The sequence below is a fragment of the Drosophila biarmipes genome, chromosome X (genome assembly GCF_025231255.1).
Source record: "Drosophila biarmipes strain raj3 chromosome X, RU_DBia_V1.1, whole genome shotgun sequence".
Taxonomy (NCBI): Eukaryota; Metazoa; Arthropoda; class Insecta; order Diptera; family Drosophilidae; genus Drosophila; species Drosophila biarmipes.
In genome coordinates, this window is record NC_066611.1 from 14307487 (window position 1) to 14325158 (window position 17672).

Sequence of the window (17672 nt, forward strand, 5' to 3'; positions counted from 1 at the left end):
TTTAAAGAGGGTCGAAATTTTGACCCATTTTCATGTTCGATTTTTCAGTAAAACCCATGGTCTTCAGAATGGTGACCCAAAACCACACTTCTAAAATCCATAACTTGAGTAATTTTAGTCCGATTTTGAAGTGGGATACCTTAATAAGTTTGTGGTTGAATTTTCTTACAATCTACATTCAAATATTTATTTTCAAAGAGGGTCTAAATTTTGACCCATTTTCATGTTCGGTTTTTCAGTAAAACCGATGGTCTTCAGAATGGTGACCCAAAACCACACTTCTAAAATCCATAACATGAGTAATTTTACTCTGATTTTGAAGTGGGATACCTTTATGAGTTTGTGGTTGAATTTTCTTTCAATCTACATTCAAATATTTATTTTTAAAGAGGGTCGAAATATTGACCCATTTTCATGTTCGGTTTTTCAGTAAAACCGATGGTCTTCAGAATGGTGACCCAAAACCACACTTCTAAAATCCATAACTTGAGTAATTTTAGTCCGATTTTGAAGTGGGATACCTTTATGAGTTTGTGGTTGAATTTTCTTTCAATCTACATTCAAATATTTATTTTTAAAGAGGGTCGAAATTTTGACCCATTTTCATGTTCGGTTTTTCAGCAAAACCGATGGTCTTCAGAATGGTGACCCAAAACCACACTTCTAAAATCCATAACATGAGTAATTTTACTCTGATTTTGAAGTGGGATTCCTTAATGAGTTTGTGGTTGAATTCTCTTACAATCTACATTCGAAAATTTTTTTAAAGGGGGATGACATTTTTTCGCTTTTCGTGCTCCATTTTTGCGTAACCCGAAAATTGTTGGACTCAAATGTTACAATGTCAGTGAACGAAACCCAAGCGAAAGTCCTCGATTAAATCCAAAATAGATTGATTGACTGAAACGCCTCCCCAAATGAAACCCTGAAAAACCCGGGAAAAGTACGTCACTTCAATCTATCCCCTTTGAGATATCTGACGACCCCGACTGATAATGAGCGAGTACAAGTACATGTTCAAGATCCTCATTCTGGGCGACTGTGGCGTGGGGAAGTCCTGTCTGTTGATGCGCTTCTCGGACGGCCGGTTCACCGGGAAGTACCTGTGCACGGTGGGCGTGGACTTCAAGGTGCGCACCGTGGAGGTGGCCGGCAAGGTGGTGAAGCTCCAGATCTGGGACACCGCCGGCGAGGAGCGCTTCAAGTCGGTGCTGCCGGCATACTACCGGGGTGCCCATGGCATCCTGCTCGTCTACGACACCACGTCGGCCAGCAGCTTCCAGAGCATCGATGGCTGGCTGGAGGAGATCAGGCGCAATTGTACGGACAGGGTCAACGTCCTGCTGGTGGGCAACAAGTGCGACGACCTGGAGTGCCGCCAGGTGAGCCAGCAGCAGGCGGCGCACTACGCAGATCACCGGGACATCGCCTTTCGCGAGGCCTCCGCCAAGAGTGGCGCCAATGTGAATCATATATTCGCCGCCCTGGCGGTCAATATCTACAATCGGCTGGTGGCCAAGCCCTCATCTCCCGACCGGTTGCTGGGCGGGCAGGATGCAAGGGACGAAGAGGGGTCGGTGGACAAAGAGAAGCCTTCATCTCTAGCAGCTCCCAGAATTCGGCTGGTGGGCGCTCATCGCCTGCGCTCCAAAGAGATGGCATCTTGCTGTTGAGCAATCGGCTTCTTATATATTTTCTTTAACTCAATTTTTCATTCGCAAAGGACTCGGACCCTAATATTCGTTATATCATTAAATATTTTCAGAATAGGCAACGTAATTTTAGATTAAATACATATGAAGGTACTGGGAAAAATTCACAAAATAACCTTAAGATGTCGTCCCTTTTAAAGAAAAAATGTTTACTGCGTAAGTTGCAGGTTAGGTTTTTTTTCAAAATTAGAAAACGCTTTAAAATTCCATTTTTGTGCTAACAAAAAAATCAGGGGTACTACAGAAATCAGCAGAATTTTTGGTATACCATTTTTTAGGTGTCAAAAAGTATGCAACAATATATATTCAACTCACAAGTACAATGAACTCATTTAAAAAGTGAATTATTCTTTAGTAATTGCATACTTTTAGACGCATACAAAATTGGTTTTGGTGATTTAAAACCGTGACGATTTCTAAGAAGTATGTATTTGTTTAAATTTTATCTTTGGATACAAAGCATTATTACCAAAAAATGGCTAAATGTCATAAAAATGAATGACATTTTGTGAAAAATAAAATATATTTTTCTTCATTTTTGTTTGTGTTAGTTTTCTCATTAAACCTGGCTTTCGAAATGTATATTTTCAAAAGCCATAAAATAGTTTTCTTTGTTGAGTTCCTGCCCCACCCCTTAGTCCAGGGCAATCATCCCCCAGTGTTTTACGTATGTCCTATTATCTCCCTCCTCCACGAGCAGAGCAATCAAATCGTTTCGCAATTGTCCGGCCTCAATTTACCCGGGCTTACTTTCATGTCTTCGCAGAGGCCAAACAAGTGGGCGGGTCCCGCTGGCCGTCAAATGTGTCCACCTAATCAAAAGGCCTCGCCCTCATCACCATTTTTCTATGGGTGAATAATATTGTTATTACAAATTGCGTAAGTTGTAATTGCATCAATCAACTCTAAGGACTATCATAGGTACTAAATCATTATGAAAAACCAGTTTTACATTTCAAGGACACTCGAGATATGGAAATTCCATTAAAAGTGAATAAGGAATGTAATTTCTTTGCATTTTTTTGTATTTTTATTTGAGTCTAGTTTATTGTTTCCTAATCACTCAAACTCAAATATTAAGGTGTTTACTTATCGTAAAATAATTCTTTTACAAAAAAAAAACGTCCCTTGCAACTACATGCAAGCATAAAATAAATAATAAGTATCGAATGACAATTGAGAGCGAGATGGGGTTGTCGATGGAGCGGTGAAAGTTCTTAAGAGATATCTAAGATTAGGTGCGGCGTGTGAGAAGTTTGGAGAGCTAAGGCGGTGCCCGGTAATCCCAATTGACGTTGGCCTCCTCGGCATACCTGGCGAACAGCTGTGTCAGCTTGCCTAGCAGCATATTCTGGCTGTCGTGGGACAGGTCGCCCACGGCACTGGCCCAGTTCTTCAGCACCAGGCCCGGGCTGCAGGTGGTCAGGTTGATCTCGGGCACGAATCGCTGCGGATCCACTTCCTGAGTTGGCTCCGCCAGCGATTGGTTGACCTGCTGCGGCGTGCGCACGGTGAGCGTGCCGTTGGGCTTGACCTGCTTGTAGATCTCGGACATGTGCCGGAAGTACTTGTGGCCCATGGTGCAGCGATGCATTGGGTCCGTGATCTTCAGGACGCGCATCTCGCGCAGGGCATACTGCAGACCCAAGCGGCATTCCGTTACTGCAAACAAGGTGCGCAAAATGTAGATTATAAATGCCATATTTCAAATCCATTTCCATGTTTGCTTACCTGTGGCATTTAGCTCCTTGGAGACGCGCACCCAGGCGGTCCGCTTGTCGATGGTGCTGGCCCGCTCGAAGGTGTGCGGATGGCGGCGCAGCACATGGGTCAGCTCGAAGGCCTCGATGGTGGGCAGGTTGCCGGCGACGCGTTGCATTACAAGCAATCGTTTCTGGGCTTTGGCGCTGCCGTTTCGCTGCTGCACTATGGCGCCGTCGCTTGGTGCTTTCTCCGCGGCGGGTGCCTTTGCAACCAGGGGCGTGTCATCAGGTACGGGAATGGGAGGGGCAGCGGGATTCAAGTGTCGGGCTGCGGGGATGTAATTCATCGCAAACACGCTCTTCGGTACACTCAACTTGCCCGTAAGCAAGCGCTTGGCCTCCTCCGTCTCCCAGGGCATGGGCTCCTTGCTTAGACGGGCCAAAAGGGCCGCAGGCGTGGGCTTCTTCTTATCGGCGGGATCGGCGGACATGAGAGCCTCGTACATGCTGCAGCGCTTCACCTCCTCGGCGATCTTGTTGTGCACAATGTAGTAGTAGGGCTCGAGCGGATGGTAGCGCACGTCGGCCAGGAACCTGAGCTGCTCCAGGGCCTGCCACCAGTTCTGCGGCCAGGGATTCTCAATGCCGCGCTCCAGATCCTCCATGTACGTGCGGAAGGCGAACTTAAACATGGACCAAACGTCCCGATGGTTGACTGCAAGGTGTTAGAGCGTGAGTGAAAAACGAAGGACAAAAGATTTCACAATTGAAACCTACGATTGGGGAACTTGATGCGGGCCTCGCGCCACACCTCCTGCCGTTCCTGATCCGTGTACTGGCGCGGAGTTACAGCCTCTTCGCCAGGCCGCGGCTTGCGCATCTCCCAGTACAGGTGCTCATGGTGCCGAAAGTGGCGGATCACATCGGGCAGCACCTCCTTGTGATCCATCCATAGGTACTTGCGAGCTATTTCGTCAAATTTGCTGAACAAGCGGTGCGACTTCTCCCACACCTTCACGCTGGCCTTGAACGGACGCATCAGCTCCGACATGGGCGCAATAGTCGGGAACACACTGATGTTCTCCGCCAGGAACTTCCAAACTGCCCGCAAAGCGTCCTCTGTAAGGGCAACATGATGCATGATTAGTTTTCGCTACTTTAGAGGCTGACCGACTACCCACCTGGCATGTGAAACTTCTTGCCGATGATCTTCCAGAACTCATCACACTTGGCCGCCAGCTGGGGATCCTTCTTGTGCAGCTGGGGCACAGCCATCACCTCGCGTATCAGCGTCGCCGTCCTAACCATATTTAGATTGTAGCGAGTGGTCTGGTTGTCGCACAAAATGTGCAGCATGTTGCCGGTGGCGGGATTCTCCAGCAACACCACGTGAATATCCTTTGATGAAATCTCTAAGCTACTGTTTGCTTCCTTGTCTGGCTGGCAAGCCGCTGTTGCTACGGCATTGACCGCATTATATACGGTCTTCTCATTAGCTTTGGGCTGTGCATTAGCCACTGGTTTTGCAGTGGCTGGCGTGGAACCTGCAGCTGATGTGGCTACCGTAGGTGTTGTCTCTGGCACATCGTCTGCATTCGTTATGTCCACTGTTGCAGTGGCAGCTAATGCTGCAGCTCTGGGCGGTGTTGCTGTTGCTGTTGCAACCGGTGTGTTGGCTTTAGCTTGTACTAAAGGCGAGGCTGAGGCGGCTGCTCCTCGAACTGGGCTGATGGTTGCCCCTGAGCTTAGTGTTGCTGCTGCAGCTCCTTTACTAATCGCTGCTCCTGTGCTCAGCGTTGCCGTTGTACTTATGCCAGCTGCTTTGCTTACTGTTGCTCCCGTACTTATTCTAGGCCCCGTACTCATGCTTGTGGCTGCAGGAGCTGAAGGCAAAGGTGCTGATTCTGCCACAGGCTTGGCATTTACTCTGATTAGTGAATTCCATTTCGATGTTGCCGCCGAGGCATTGGCGCTTATTGTAGCATTAGTGGTTGCTGCTGCTGGTGCAGGCACAGAAGGCGTTGGTAGTGATCCCATCGGTTTGTTGGCATCCCAACCGCTGTGCACTCCCGGCTGGTGAATACGCACCATCGGAGCTCCGGTTCCCAAAACTGGCCCACTGCTGCCCACCATATTCGTTGGCTTTTTGGGCACCAAAGTGGGCAGTTGCTGGGCCGGGGCCGGCGCCGGCGGAGCTGATTGCAATACTGGCGGCGGAATCGGTTTCGTAAGCGGCGGTTCGCTAAGCAGCGCTCCCAGAGCCGAGGCTGGCGGATAGCGCTGAACGGATATTCCAACAGCCATTTGCGGCGGCATTTTTGGCCTAATCAAACTCCTAGAGGCTGCTGCCGGTGGCATCTGCGGGGAATTGGGTATGGTCGGCTTGGTCTGAATGGACACCTGCAGGCCAGGACGCTGCGGTAACGTTGGACGCACTGGCGTGATACTCGCGCCTGAAAGCTGAATATTGGCCGGGATGGAGGGCACACCCATGCCCATGGCGGACACCGGCTTGGGTGCAATTCGCAGCGTGGGCGGCAGCTTGATGGGCACTATATTGCCCGATGCCACGCTCATGGCGGAGGTGATTTTGGGTATCATAAACGTGGGAGCAGATGGATCAGAGGCTGCCGTTGAGCTAACGCTGGTTGGGGCCGCATTTGAGTTGGAGTTCGTGATGGCGGGGCCCGAGCAGCTCCGTACATTCGTGATGGTGGGCAGCATGGCCGTGTTGGTTCCAACGACGCTGTTGCTGTTGCTGCTGCTACTCGTAGTGCTGCTGCTAGTTTTCGTGGCGGGCGGATAGACAATGGCCAGTGGCAGGCGCGGCGGTGTCTGTAGCGTTGGCAGCGACATCTTGGACGACGGCTCGCCCGGCATCGACACGGCCCCGTTGTGCTTACGCTTATAGCTCTGACGGGCCGTCGTGCGGGCGTTCACCTGCTTGAAGATGCTGCTCAGCGCGTTCTCGAAGTACCACTTGTCCTGCAGCTGGTAGCCCGCCAGGCGCATGGCCTGCAATTCGTGGTGGAAGGAGCGCAGCACCAGCCAGGTGACCTCGCAGCGTTCGAAGCTGGCCATCACCTCGAGGCCGACCTTCTGCCAGAACTCATCGTAGCGCGCCGGCTTCACCTTGTAGGTCAGCGATTCGTCCGTCAGCTGCACCAGATCGGGCATGTTGCGCATCGTATTGATCAGCGACATCACGCTGCGGAAGTGCTCGATGGGCTCGTGCCAGCCCTTCTGCAGGTACTTGGAGGCCTTGCAGACGGTGCCGCGCAGGCGCTGTACATGCGGTCGCAGAAATTCCATCAACTTACACAGCTCCGAGTTGCCGCACTGCTCGGGCCGCTGGGTCAGCTCCCATTCGTAGCGTGTCTGCAGATTCAGCCAGCTCTTCATCAGCTTGGTGGCCTTGTCATGCAGCTCGTTGGCGATCGCACCCCAGATGAGGCCGCGATGGCGTGTATTGTCATAGCCGGGAGCCAGGCTGTCGTAGAGCTGGGGATAGGCCTGCACGGCCTCGATGAGGCGGCGCTGATCCTTGGTGCAGCGGAAGGCGGCCTCATCTTCGAGATCCACATCGATGATGTCCACGGGCGGTGGTTCCACGAACTCCACATCAGGCAGCGCCTCAGTCTCGTCGCTGGCCGCCTTGGTATCGACCACCTCGGCCGGCTGGACCTTCTCCACCGTCAGCGGGAACCGGGCCACATGGGGATAGAGGAAGAGCAGCTCCTCCTCGTGCCGCATGCAAGGTCGTTGGCCACGGTTGCCGCTGCGCTTGCGCTGGAAGGCCCTCAGGCGGCGCACATGGCGTTGGTAGCGGTACCGCAGCTCCGCCCAGGCCGCCAGGCAGTTGGTCAGATCCATGGCCAGGCGGCAGGCGACGCCCTGCCAAAGTTTCTCGCGATGCACGTCGTCATGGAACTTTGGATGTCGCGAATCGTACAAGGCCGGCTGGCGGCGCACCAAGGCGATGAGACGCCTCTCCGCCTCGGCCCGCTGAAGGATGTCGGCTTCCGCACGTCCCGAGGCCGATTCCGGTCCCGGAAGGGTGATTTGGATGAAGGGATTGGCGAACACGTCCACACTGGCCGCCTTGGTGATGATTTTATCGGCTGTCGGGCAGGAGAAAAGGGGTGAGAAGTTGAAGGACAGGGGCGACTGACTGGCGGACTCACCATTGATCGACAGCGGATCCGGCGGACCACCGCCGATGGCCATGACCTCCTCCTCCATGTCCCGGATGCCTGTGTACTAACGGATCGCCGACCCAAAGTAAGCCGCGCTTTCCGGCACAAAAGACGCGAAGAATCCCCGATAAGGACAATCCGGTGGTCAAACCGCCGGGTTAGCCGCTAGATCTGCACTCCTTACGCACAATACCGGCTGCGGAATATACCTAGGGGTGCGGGAGTCACTGCCTGGCCAATGAAAAGTTGACAGGTTTCCCGAGAAGCGCGTTTTTTGCGACGCCAAAAAGTCGGCGTTTGCCAAACGCAAATTGCTTGCAGGCCACTACAAGCCAGCGCTGCCAGACCGCCTGGGCGTCAGTTGACTGTTTTGCGGCGGTCTGGCAGCCCTGTTATTGGGAAAAAGCAACAATGGCCGCTTTCGCCGACAGCTGAATGGCAAACAGCTAAAGAACGTGCTCCAAATAAAACAAATTGAAGATAAGGAAACATAAAAAATTGAAGAAAGCCTAAAAAGTGAAACTACTATACAAGCGCTGCAACCCTAACACTCGTAAGCCGATAGGTTTTAAGCAAAGTGGCAGCAACGCCCATTGCTCGACCACAATGGCGGTCTTCGATGACGTGTGAATGTCAAACAGCTGTGACTTGCTTAAAATATTGGAGATGGCACCAGCACGTGTATCGATTACAGTCAAGATAACACCAAAACGACTAATCTGTCCCTGACACGGTGGGGGAGCAGTTGACTTCTTGCAATGCCAAAACCAAGTTCATTTCGTTCAAAACTGCAACAACGTTAACCTCATTACTTATTTTGGTTATTAAACAAACAGAAAGCCTAATCTCATATGTGAAAATCGTTCCATTGTCTTCTCTGTGCTTATGGAAGGAAGTACTAATCACTCAAATCATCCACACCCGCCTGGATTTCTAGGTAGGGAAGTTCAGTTTATGGTGACTTAACGATCTTCAATCCAGTATATAGATTAACGAAAGTCTTGCTTAGAAACGCAGAACCGTTCCTTGGACATGCAAGTCTACGACGATAGGTAATACACTTTCATCAAACAAACTTTTGGTATCAGCATTCATGGTAAAAAGAAATGACACTTTCGACGAAAGACCCCTACGGAATGTGTTTAGCATTCCGTTGTTATTTCGTTGGCAGTTAGCCTTACTTAGGCAGAACAAAGATTTCTTTGAGCGAAGGACCAAACCATTAACATGGAAGTACTACAAAACCTATTAAATGAATGTAGAGGTCTAGGGTATGTCTCCACAATATACGGATCAAAATATTACTACCATATTCATTACCCTAGGCAATACTTTGGACTTCAGATCCAAATTGGTTCCAAAAACAGAGGCCATTTTAACTTCGAACTAACGATCTCTGTTTAATTTCTAGCCCTATTTATGAAGGTGGTATGACCATTTTGATGTCCATATGATTCATATTGCAAATTAAAGACTCTACCCCGACATCAGAGCGCAAGAAAAAGCTGTTTCAGATAGTCCGATATAAATATCATAGCAGAGCTAATCGGAACAACCTTGTTCTTACCCTTTTCTATCAGAACTAACCAAAAAGCAATGAGCAGCCGCCTTACATTACGCAAATGGTCGGTGCAGCTCTCGAGGCCATCTTTCCATTGAGACTAGTCCCTTCTTAAGTGATTCCAAAGTCCAAAGGTGGGTGAGTTGAATTGATGGAAGCATCAAAGATGCTTGGATTAAACGTATTGCCCAGTCAGACTTCTGAGGGCAACCATGATTTCTAATACTTTTCAAATCGATCATTTATATGGGCGCTAAGGATGTATTATCCGTGATAGCTCGTTCCCACTTATATACTACTTACTATAGAAAGAAGACGTTTAAAAGAGCTTTATCCCGAGAGTCTTGAAGCCGAGAGACTTGTTTGCTAAGAAACGGACAGACGGACTGATAGACAGACGTTGCTAGGTCGATATAGATATATACACTTTGTGAGGTCCTTCTACCAATTACATTCTATCCTTCGAATTCATTTGATTTAACTTTTCGAGTAAGGGGTATACCAATGTATAATCTATAATGTATAGATGACTAGTTATACATTTGTTTTTGTGATTTTTTCATCAAGGGAAGTTGATTGTAGCACTAGGGAGCTGATAAAGATCATTTTTTATTTATGTTGTATACTTTTGCTGTAATTGTTGTTTAATTGTTAACCGTTGACTCACCTTGAACATGTTATTTAAAATCTCGATCACTGATCACACTGATCAGTCCAACGCTGCCCACGTTTTGTTTGATATCGTTATCGACAGCGGGCGTGCACAGTGGGCAGAGTACTTCTGCTTTGCTTTTTCCCCTGCATGCGAGCACATTTTTTCGTCGCTCTGGCAGCGCAGCACGAAATCAGCTGATTTGCCGGCCTGCTTTTCGGCGAATGTTTTCATAACGCGGCTTCGCTTGAGTTTTGATTTAATCGAGTGAAGATCAGATCCCAGCCATGTGGACAAGGACGCACTGCCTCTGGCGCAGTGTGGGGCGCGTGGGCCGCCAGCTGTGCGCCTCGAGTGTTGCGCAGGCGCGGATTTTCGCGGATCGCGAGAACCAGTTCGCCCACGGGATCCTCATGGATTCCCTGAAACCCTACGCCATACTGCGTCCCCGGGACTCCGCCTGGCAGGATCTGCCCGTCACGGAGGGCTTCCTGCGGCCGTCACAGGGAGAAGCCAATCCCGCCGATCTGTACGCCGATTTTCTCGGCCTGGTGAGGCACTGCATCCGGCTGGAGCTGCAGATTAGCGATGCCCGCTACGACGACTTCATCCGCTGCTTTTGCGACCAGCTGCATCGCCTCTCGGACGAGCAGCTCGTGGGATCGCTCAGCGCCTTGGCCGAGCTACCCACACCGGAGTCGACGAAAACCCACAACTACATGGAGCTGTGGAACACCCTGGACATCGAGTGCTGTCGGCGCATCGAGCGTTGGTCCAGCGGGCAGCTGCTGCTCGCCAGCGATGCCTGGTATCGCCTGGGTCTGGTCAGGATCGGGGAGTACGTGTGGCTGGCCCTCAAGAAGCTGGGCCGCAAGGTGCGCAAACTGCCGCCCGAGCAGCTGGTCCAGGCCATGTTCCTGTGCAACCTGCTGCGCCGACCCGTCTTCGAGATGTTCGACTTTGAGCTTAATCTGGCCCGCTGTGTGGACCAGATGACCCTGTCCGAGCTGGGCGTCATGGCCATGGGCTTCTTCAAGACGCAGACGCCCATCAGAAACCCAGAGTTGCTGGCGCAAATCTACCAGAGGCTGGGCAGCGAGCTGGACACCGTGGAGGACATTCCCCTGGTGGCGCTGCTCAAGGTGCTGCGCTACAGCAGCAAACTGCCCCAAGTGGAGCCGCTGAAGGAGCTGCTCAGCGCCCTGGAGTCGCAAGTGCAGCGCGTTTCGCTGCTCACATGCTTGCACATGGCGCTGCTGGGCTGCGAACTGCAGACCTGCAATGACTCCCTGGTGGAACGCATCCTGCTGAGATTCGAGCGCGAATTGGACAGCGCCCGCTTAAAGGATGTGGAGCGCATCTGCCTGGTAATGGCCCTGTTCAATATTACCACCGCGTCTGGCGTGGATCGCCGTTTAGCCGACAGACTGCCCGATCTACTGCGCCAGCGGATGGAGGAGATACTGCGCCATCCTCGCTGCTTCAGCAACTGCCTGCAGTTCCTCACCATGCGTGGCGTTTACGACGTGGAGCTGCTGGGCGTGGCGCTGGAGCCGCGCCTCGTGCAGCACGCCTACCGCAGCGGATTGCCTGGACGGGAGTACTTCCACCTGGACGGCTTCGCTCGTCTCCTGGGTCCGGAGGAGTACAAGGGAGCACTGCTCACCGATCGGCAGCGCCAGCAGATGGGACGCCTCTACACGCAGTACATCCCTAAGCGGGACGAACGCTACAAGCTGAGCAGCACTGATCGCATCCTGGTGGAGATAAGGGAGGCTCTCTCCCTGATCCACCGACCTGTGACCTTCAAGCACATCCTGCCGCAGTACGATCGATGCGATTTGGTGCTCTGCTACGACCACGGCCAGCAGAAGGCAGTGCCCCTGGACGCGGAGGCCTGTCAGGACTACAGCGGTGAGATTCTCACCCGCAGGCACTTGCTGGGCGAGGCCAAGGCGGCGGATGACCAGGTGGCCACTGTGGCCATCGTTATCGCCGGCTGGAACAACGTGATCCGCGACAAGGAACGTTTCACAGGGCAAATGCAAATGAAGCTAAGGCAGCTGCAGCAGTTGGGACACCAGCCTGTGGTGGTAAGTGATTCCTCATGAGCAATGTTATCCAAAACGAGAATAATATTCTATACAATCGTCGTTAAGATCTACTGGCATGAATGGCGGGAGCTGGAAACCGCAGCGGACCGCCAGGACTTTCTTAGACGCCGTCTCAGCCAAGTGGCCAAGATCTAGTCCATCACAATCATGATCTTCAGCAGGTGCCAATAAAATTCTAGCAGGAATTAGACGAGATAGACTGGAAAACCCTACTGCCAACACCCAGGGGAATGAAAGACGGCTACAAGTTGGATATTAGTCAGTCATTAGCATTATCTGAACATTGTACAGGCACAACACTACGATCTATTAATTATCTAGAAAAAAAAGGAATAATTATCGAATATTTTATGATGACCGCCCGCGGCCACGCGCCAAAAGCCCACAACAACTAGCACAGCGTCTCGCTCCCTGGGACCCGTTCTTGGAGGATGGTGGTCAGCTGGTGGTCGGTCAGAGGGTGGCGCTCATCGCCCGCTTGGTGTACTCGTAGACCACGAACAGGGTGGCCGTGGCAGGAATGGTGCGCAGGACAGATGGCAGCAGGCCGCGGTACAGAGCCAGGACACCCTCGCGCCGCACTATGTCCGCTCCCACGGCGAACATGCTCTCGTTGAGGTTCTTCACCTGGATGCGGCTCTTGATCACGTCCGCTGGAAACGTGGACGTCCACAGGCAGACGCCGCCAATGGCGCCGGCGATCATCGTGCGCAGTGGTCCGATTTCATCCTTAGTTTGGTCGTCGCTGCCGGGAGAAAGCAGAGATAATTCAAGGTAGATGCATGCCGGATAAACTAATAAATGTATAAAGTCGATCTGCCATAACTCTGTAGACTTTGATCCAAAGAAGTTGGCGTTCTGAAGGATCGACTGTAGTTTGATGCTAACCCATTGCCTTTAGAGTTAAGTAGAAAGTTCAAGTGAATAGGTTGTAAACAATTGTTATTATATGAATTTTAGAATGGCCTTTGCTTAGTGTTTGTGTTTTCTCGATTGTTATTTGAGGATTTTGATAAATAATTGTTTAACTAATTCTTGAAATGAATAAATATTTTTTTGACGATTGTTAACGTTTTGGAAAATTTTAAAGAAAGGTTTTTAACATCGAACAGTTCAAATTATATATTTTTTAAATTACAAAAAAATGTTGAACTAGCTTATCAAATATCAAATTTGATGCTTATAAAATTTTGCTGGCAGTTTAAAAATTATAAAGGAATTAGGAAAGTATGTAATAGTTTATAGTTGTATTTTAAATAGTTTTAGGATATTTTTAAGCATCCTCTCAAGGAAGTCTTCTTCACTCACCGTCGGAGAATTTCCCGGGTGCCCTCGTAGCTGCCGAAGAAGAAGAAGTAGCCGGGCATCTCTCTCAGAAACGTGGAGCTCAATCCCCGATAGAATCCTCGAATGCCTGCGCAGAGAATGGGTTAAAGGGTCAGGTCGTTGTAGAGTACAAAAATTAACATTGGCTGGAGATTGGCACGTGAGGACGGGACTATCTATCTATAATAAAACGAAACGGAAACGTGCTCATGATCTGCCGACTTGAGGCCGTCAATCGCGTAGCGTTTCAGTAACTTTCCACTTGACTGATAGTGGCCCCAGCATGTGCACTATCCACAATGCACTTCCCCATCCCCAAGGGGCCCTAGTCTCTGCCGCACTACGTCACCAAGATGCGTGGCATGTTCCCAACCGCGAGGCCATTGGGCTATGAATAGTCTTATCAGTTTCCCCGCAGAAATCCCTAATTCGCTTTTCGCAATCTGCGTAGTAAATACTCATTATTTATGTTTCAGCATGGAGCGAGAGTAGCGGCAGCCTTCTCAGGTTCGATTAGATTTGATTAGCCGCGAGGCATTACAAAATCCCTCACTTGACGAGCGTTTTATAGCCTTCCTGTTATTGTTGCTAAAAAATATTTCTAAGTGTCAGCATAAAGCTGCAAACATGCTTAAGGTACATGATTACTATGGGTCTATTAAAAAGGGATTTATAAAAAAATATAATAGCAGCATTTGGAAAATATTTGTAAAATCTTTATACAAGCAAAAAACATTCCAAAATGACTTATTTTATGGACAAAGATTAAGTTTCAGACAGTTTCGCTCATAAAAAGTTTATAGTTCCCGGCAAACTAATATACAGAATTTCATCAGTTTTTATGACCCCTACATTTTTAGTTTAAATAACAAATGGTATATTTCAAAAGGTTCCCATTTGAGTTATATTTTCTAGGGTATTCAAACGTTGTCTCCCCAACATTTCTTTTTGGAAACTGCAGCTTTTGCAATGTTTTTTTTTTACCAACGCATTATATTACCCTGGCATTCAGCAAGTAATTTAAGTCATCCCATGTTAAAGTTGCTGCTGATAATAATAGCTTTGTAATTTAATCAGCGAGTGAAGAAATTATGTATGCTTTGAATATGCCATTTTAATTGTTAAGAAAAGGTTTCACATAATTTTTAGCCACACAATCATCTATGTGATAAGGTATTTATTTCTTTAGCGATGGAGTGATTTTTCACCCTAATCTCAGCCATATCTTATCAAAATTTGGGATGGGTACCAAAACATTATAAAATAACTAGAATACCCTTTTTGTTCATTAGTATTATCAACATTTTATCAAAAATATTTAAATTTAAAATCGAATTCAACCGCCTTATAGCCAGAGATCGCTGGCAGTCCCCCAAAAAGATCCGGCAACCCCAAGTGATCCCATCCCCAACCATGTGGACCCGGGCCTGTGTATGGGTGCCCTGCGTATCTGTGTTTATATCGCGCACTGCGATGCGATAATTGTGAATTATTAGAAGAAAAAGATCGCCGAAAGCCGCGCGGAGATAATCTAATCGCAGCACTCAAGAGTCGAGAGCAACGAAAGCTTTCCCCAAGGCTACGCCCCCAAATTAATTAGGGATAAAGGCGATCATAATGGACATTAAAGTGTCAATATGTTAAATTATGTTGGGCATTTACATGTTACTAACTACAGTGGGCATTCGAAATGTTGAACAAAAGAAAATCATCAATTTCAATCAAAAATATTACAGTTTGCAAACACACTTAAGTTTTTGTTAAAAAAAATGGTTTACAAATTTAATTAAATTTTTTTTATATAGTTTTGATATATGTATGTCAAACATACATGCCCCTAAGACCATTATCAGAAAAAAATAGGAAAATCAACTTTATTTTTTTTCACTGTAGCTGAAGTTCAAACTTGTATAACTCGGTTATTTTGCACATTAAATGTAATTTTTAAATTTTATTTAAGAGCATGTTGCTTTTTGAGATTATGATAATTTTGAGACTATGAAATTTGCTTCTATTATAATAAGATAAATAATTGTGCTTCTTTAAGCTTAGACTCCATCATATATGGTTATATTAGAATGGGATAAATATGATAATTTTTTGTGGGTTTAGATAGTAAGAATTGATATACTGATACATTATTCTATTATAATGGAATAAATGTAATAATTTTTGTTAGGGGTTTCGATCATGTGAAATAGGGTTCTATTATAATGAAATACTTATAGTTCAACCAATTCTACGGAAATGTTATCATAACCAAACTCAATGTTGTATATTTGTGAGATAAAAATCATGGAGGACTTCCTTCGCTTTAATAGTACTCACCCTCGGTCCGCCAGATGTACCGCGTGAGCGTCCAGGGCGTGCGCATGTCCTCCGGATGGGCCGGCTCGACGAAGTGCTTCATCTCGCGCAGCGCCTGCAGCTTGCACTTGATCAGCTCCGTGGGGCAGAGCGTGAGGGTGGAGAAGCAGGCGGCCAGGGAGCCGGCGCAGGCGTTCTGAACGGTGGACAGCTCTCCCGAGGTCTCCTTGCCGACGACGAAGGCCACGAACTTCTGGCAGCCCCCGTAGGCGGCGAACAGGACCGAGTTCTCGGCCACGTTGGCGAACACGGCCGGAACGGAGCCGGCGTACAGGCCGCGCAGGATGCCGTCCTTGCGATAGGTGCTCACAAAGCAGTCCCACATGCCGCGATACACCTCCGGGAAGGTCTGCAGCTTGACCTTGACCGTGTCGAGGGGCTGCGACACGTACACCTGGGCCGCTCCGCCCAGGGAGCCGGCCATGAAGTCGATCAGCCCCTCGACGAAGTTGATATTGTTGCCGGTACCGCCGCCGTGCATGTCTAGTCGTCGAAGGAAGCGCAGGAAACCGCCGACCACGAACAGCAGGCCGTCGCGAACGGCTCTCAGCGTCGATTTCACACTGATCGGCCTGCTCAGCCAGCGCTTCGACTTGCCCGGCTTCTCTCCGTCGGCCTCTCCGTCGGCTGGCCCCTCCTGAGGGGTGGGGGAAAGGGGGGCGTTTGGTGAGCGGTACGTTAGGGTTGTCAGGGTTCGGTTACTCAACGACCGCGACCGTGTTCCCATTTCCCCTCCATATCTCTGGCGAAATTGGGACCTCAAACGGTCGAAAAACAATATTTTTCATTACGTTAATCAGTTAGTTACCAGCTATTTTTAAATTTTTTTTTAATCTATTTTTTGTTAAGATTTTTAAACTTTAAAAATTTGACTGAATTAACGATCAGTTGGCAGATTTTAACATTGGGATCACCAATAGTTCCAAAAATATAATTTAAATTTGGATAACATATTAGTTTTCAACTATTTTATACATTTTCCTTTAAAGTATGTATATTAAACAATGTATAAAAAAAATTTGATAAACATGATCCATCCAAAAAAATATCGAAACTATCGTTGGTGGTGTCCGATAAACTTGATTTTGAATCGATTAATTGATCAGTAAGCTTTACTGTTACTTTCACTACGATAACTTGATTGGACTGATAATATCGAAATTATCGTTTGTGGTGTTCGATAAACTTGATTTTTGAAAATCTAAAGATCACGAATATCATTGAAATGAAATTCATTTACAATTTTCCTTCGGTGTAGAGAACTAAAATCGATTAATTGATCAGTATACCCTACTGTTCCTTTCACTACGATAACTTGGTCGGACTAAAAATATCGAAATTATCGTTTGTGGTATTCGATAAACTTGATTTTTGAAAATCTAAAGATCACGAATATCATTGAAATGAAATTCATTTACTATTCTCCTTCGGTTTAGAGAACTTTAAAAAAATGAATCTATTAATTGATCAGTATACCCTACTGTTACTTTCACTACGATAACTTGATCGAACTGAAAATATCGATATTTTTTCGGGTTTGGCAACTCTACCTGCAGGGCGCGTTCGTAGGCCTCGATGATTTGGGCGGGCGTCATTATCAGCACGCTGCTGCCCGCCTGACTGCTGCCGATCCGCGGGGGCGGGGGCGGCATGGGCGGGGTCTGCGGCTGGTCATCGGTGGGCGGTTCGCCGGGTGGCGCTTCGGCCGCCGGCGGCGGACTCTTCGGGCGGCGCTGCCTGACCGCCTCCAAAGATGGACCGAGGCGGTACGATTTCTGTCGGTCTGCGGGCTTCTCCATTATCTTCGTTGCTGTTGTTGTTGTTGATGATGCTGTCGATATCCTATGTTGTTGTTTTTTGGCGCTGCAGCGCTGGCGGTGTCCCGCTCGCTCTCGCGCATGGGAACGGGAACGAGAAAGGGATGGGGCGCTGAAACGGTCGCTCGTGCTGTCCCTCTCTGACCCTAGGCGAGCGATTTCCGGGGGAAAACGGAATTTTTTCGTGTGTTTTTCCTATTTTTTTTGTGTGCTTGCGATGTTTA

General features: G+C 48.5%; 4 protein-coding genes across 4 annotated transcripts; 2 read left to right on the top strand and 2 right to left on the bottom strand.

The window, feature by feature from the left end:
- Window positions 1-953: 953 nt before the first annotated feature.
- Window positions 954-1827, top strand: LOC108025642 (uncharacterized). Its single transcript, XM_017096178.3, has one exon. The coding sequence runs from the start codon at window positions 996-998 to the stop codon at window positions 1671-1673; it is 678 nt and encodes a 225-aa protein (XP_016951667.1). The 5' UTR covers window positions 954-995; the 3' UTR covers window positions 1674-1827.
- An 887-nt stretch (window positions 1828-2714) lies between these two features.
- On the bottom strand, window positions 2715-7964 carry LOC108025861 (uncharacterized). Its single transcript, XM_017096529.3, has 5 exons — window positions 7600-7964; window positions 4597-7536; window positions 4193-4534; window positions 3444-4130; window positions 2715-3374 (listed from the first exon to the last, which is right to left on the bottom strand). Exons 1-5 carry the CDS (start codon window positions 7655-7657, stop codon window positions 2977-2979), a joined length of 4425 nt encoding a protein of 1474 aa, XP_016952018.1. The 5' UTR covers window positions 7658-7964; the 3' UTR covers window positions 2715-2976.
- A 2006-nt stretch (window positions 7965-9970) lies between these two features.
- Window positions 9971-12247, top strand: LOC108025763 (uncharacterized). Its single transcript, XM_017096357.3, has 2 exons — window positions 9971-11917; window positions 11984-12247. Exons 1-2 carry the CDS (start codon window positions 10112-10114, stop codon window positions 12071-12073), a joined length of 1896 nt encoding a protein of 631 aa, XP_016951846.1. The 5' UTR covers window positions 9971-10111; the 3' UTR covers window positions 12074-12247.
- On the bottom strand, window positions 12187-17672 carry LOC108025765 (mitochondrial ornithine transporter 1). Its single transcript, XM_050889511.1, has 4 exons — window positions 17182-17672; window positions 15593-16268; window positions 13247-13352; window positions 12187-12683 (listed from the first exon to the last, which is right to left on the bottom strand). The coding sequence occupies exons 1-4, from the start codon at window positions 17428-17430 to the stop codon at window positions 12392-12394; spliced, it is 1323 nt and encodes a 440-aa protein (XP_050745468.1). The 5' UTR covers window positions 17431-17672; the 3' UTR covers window positions 12187-12391.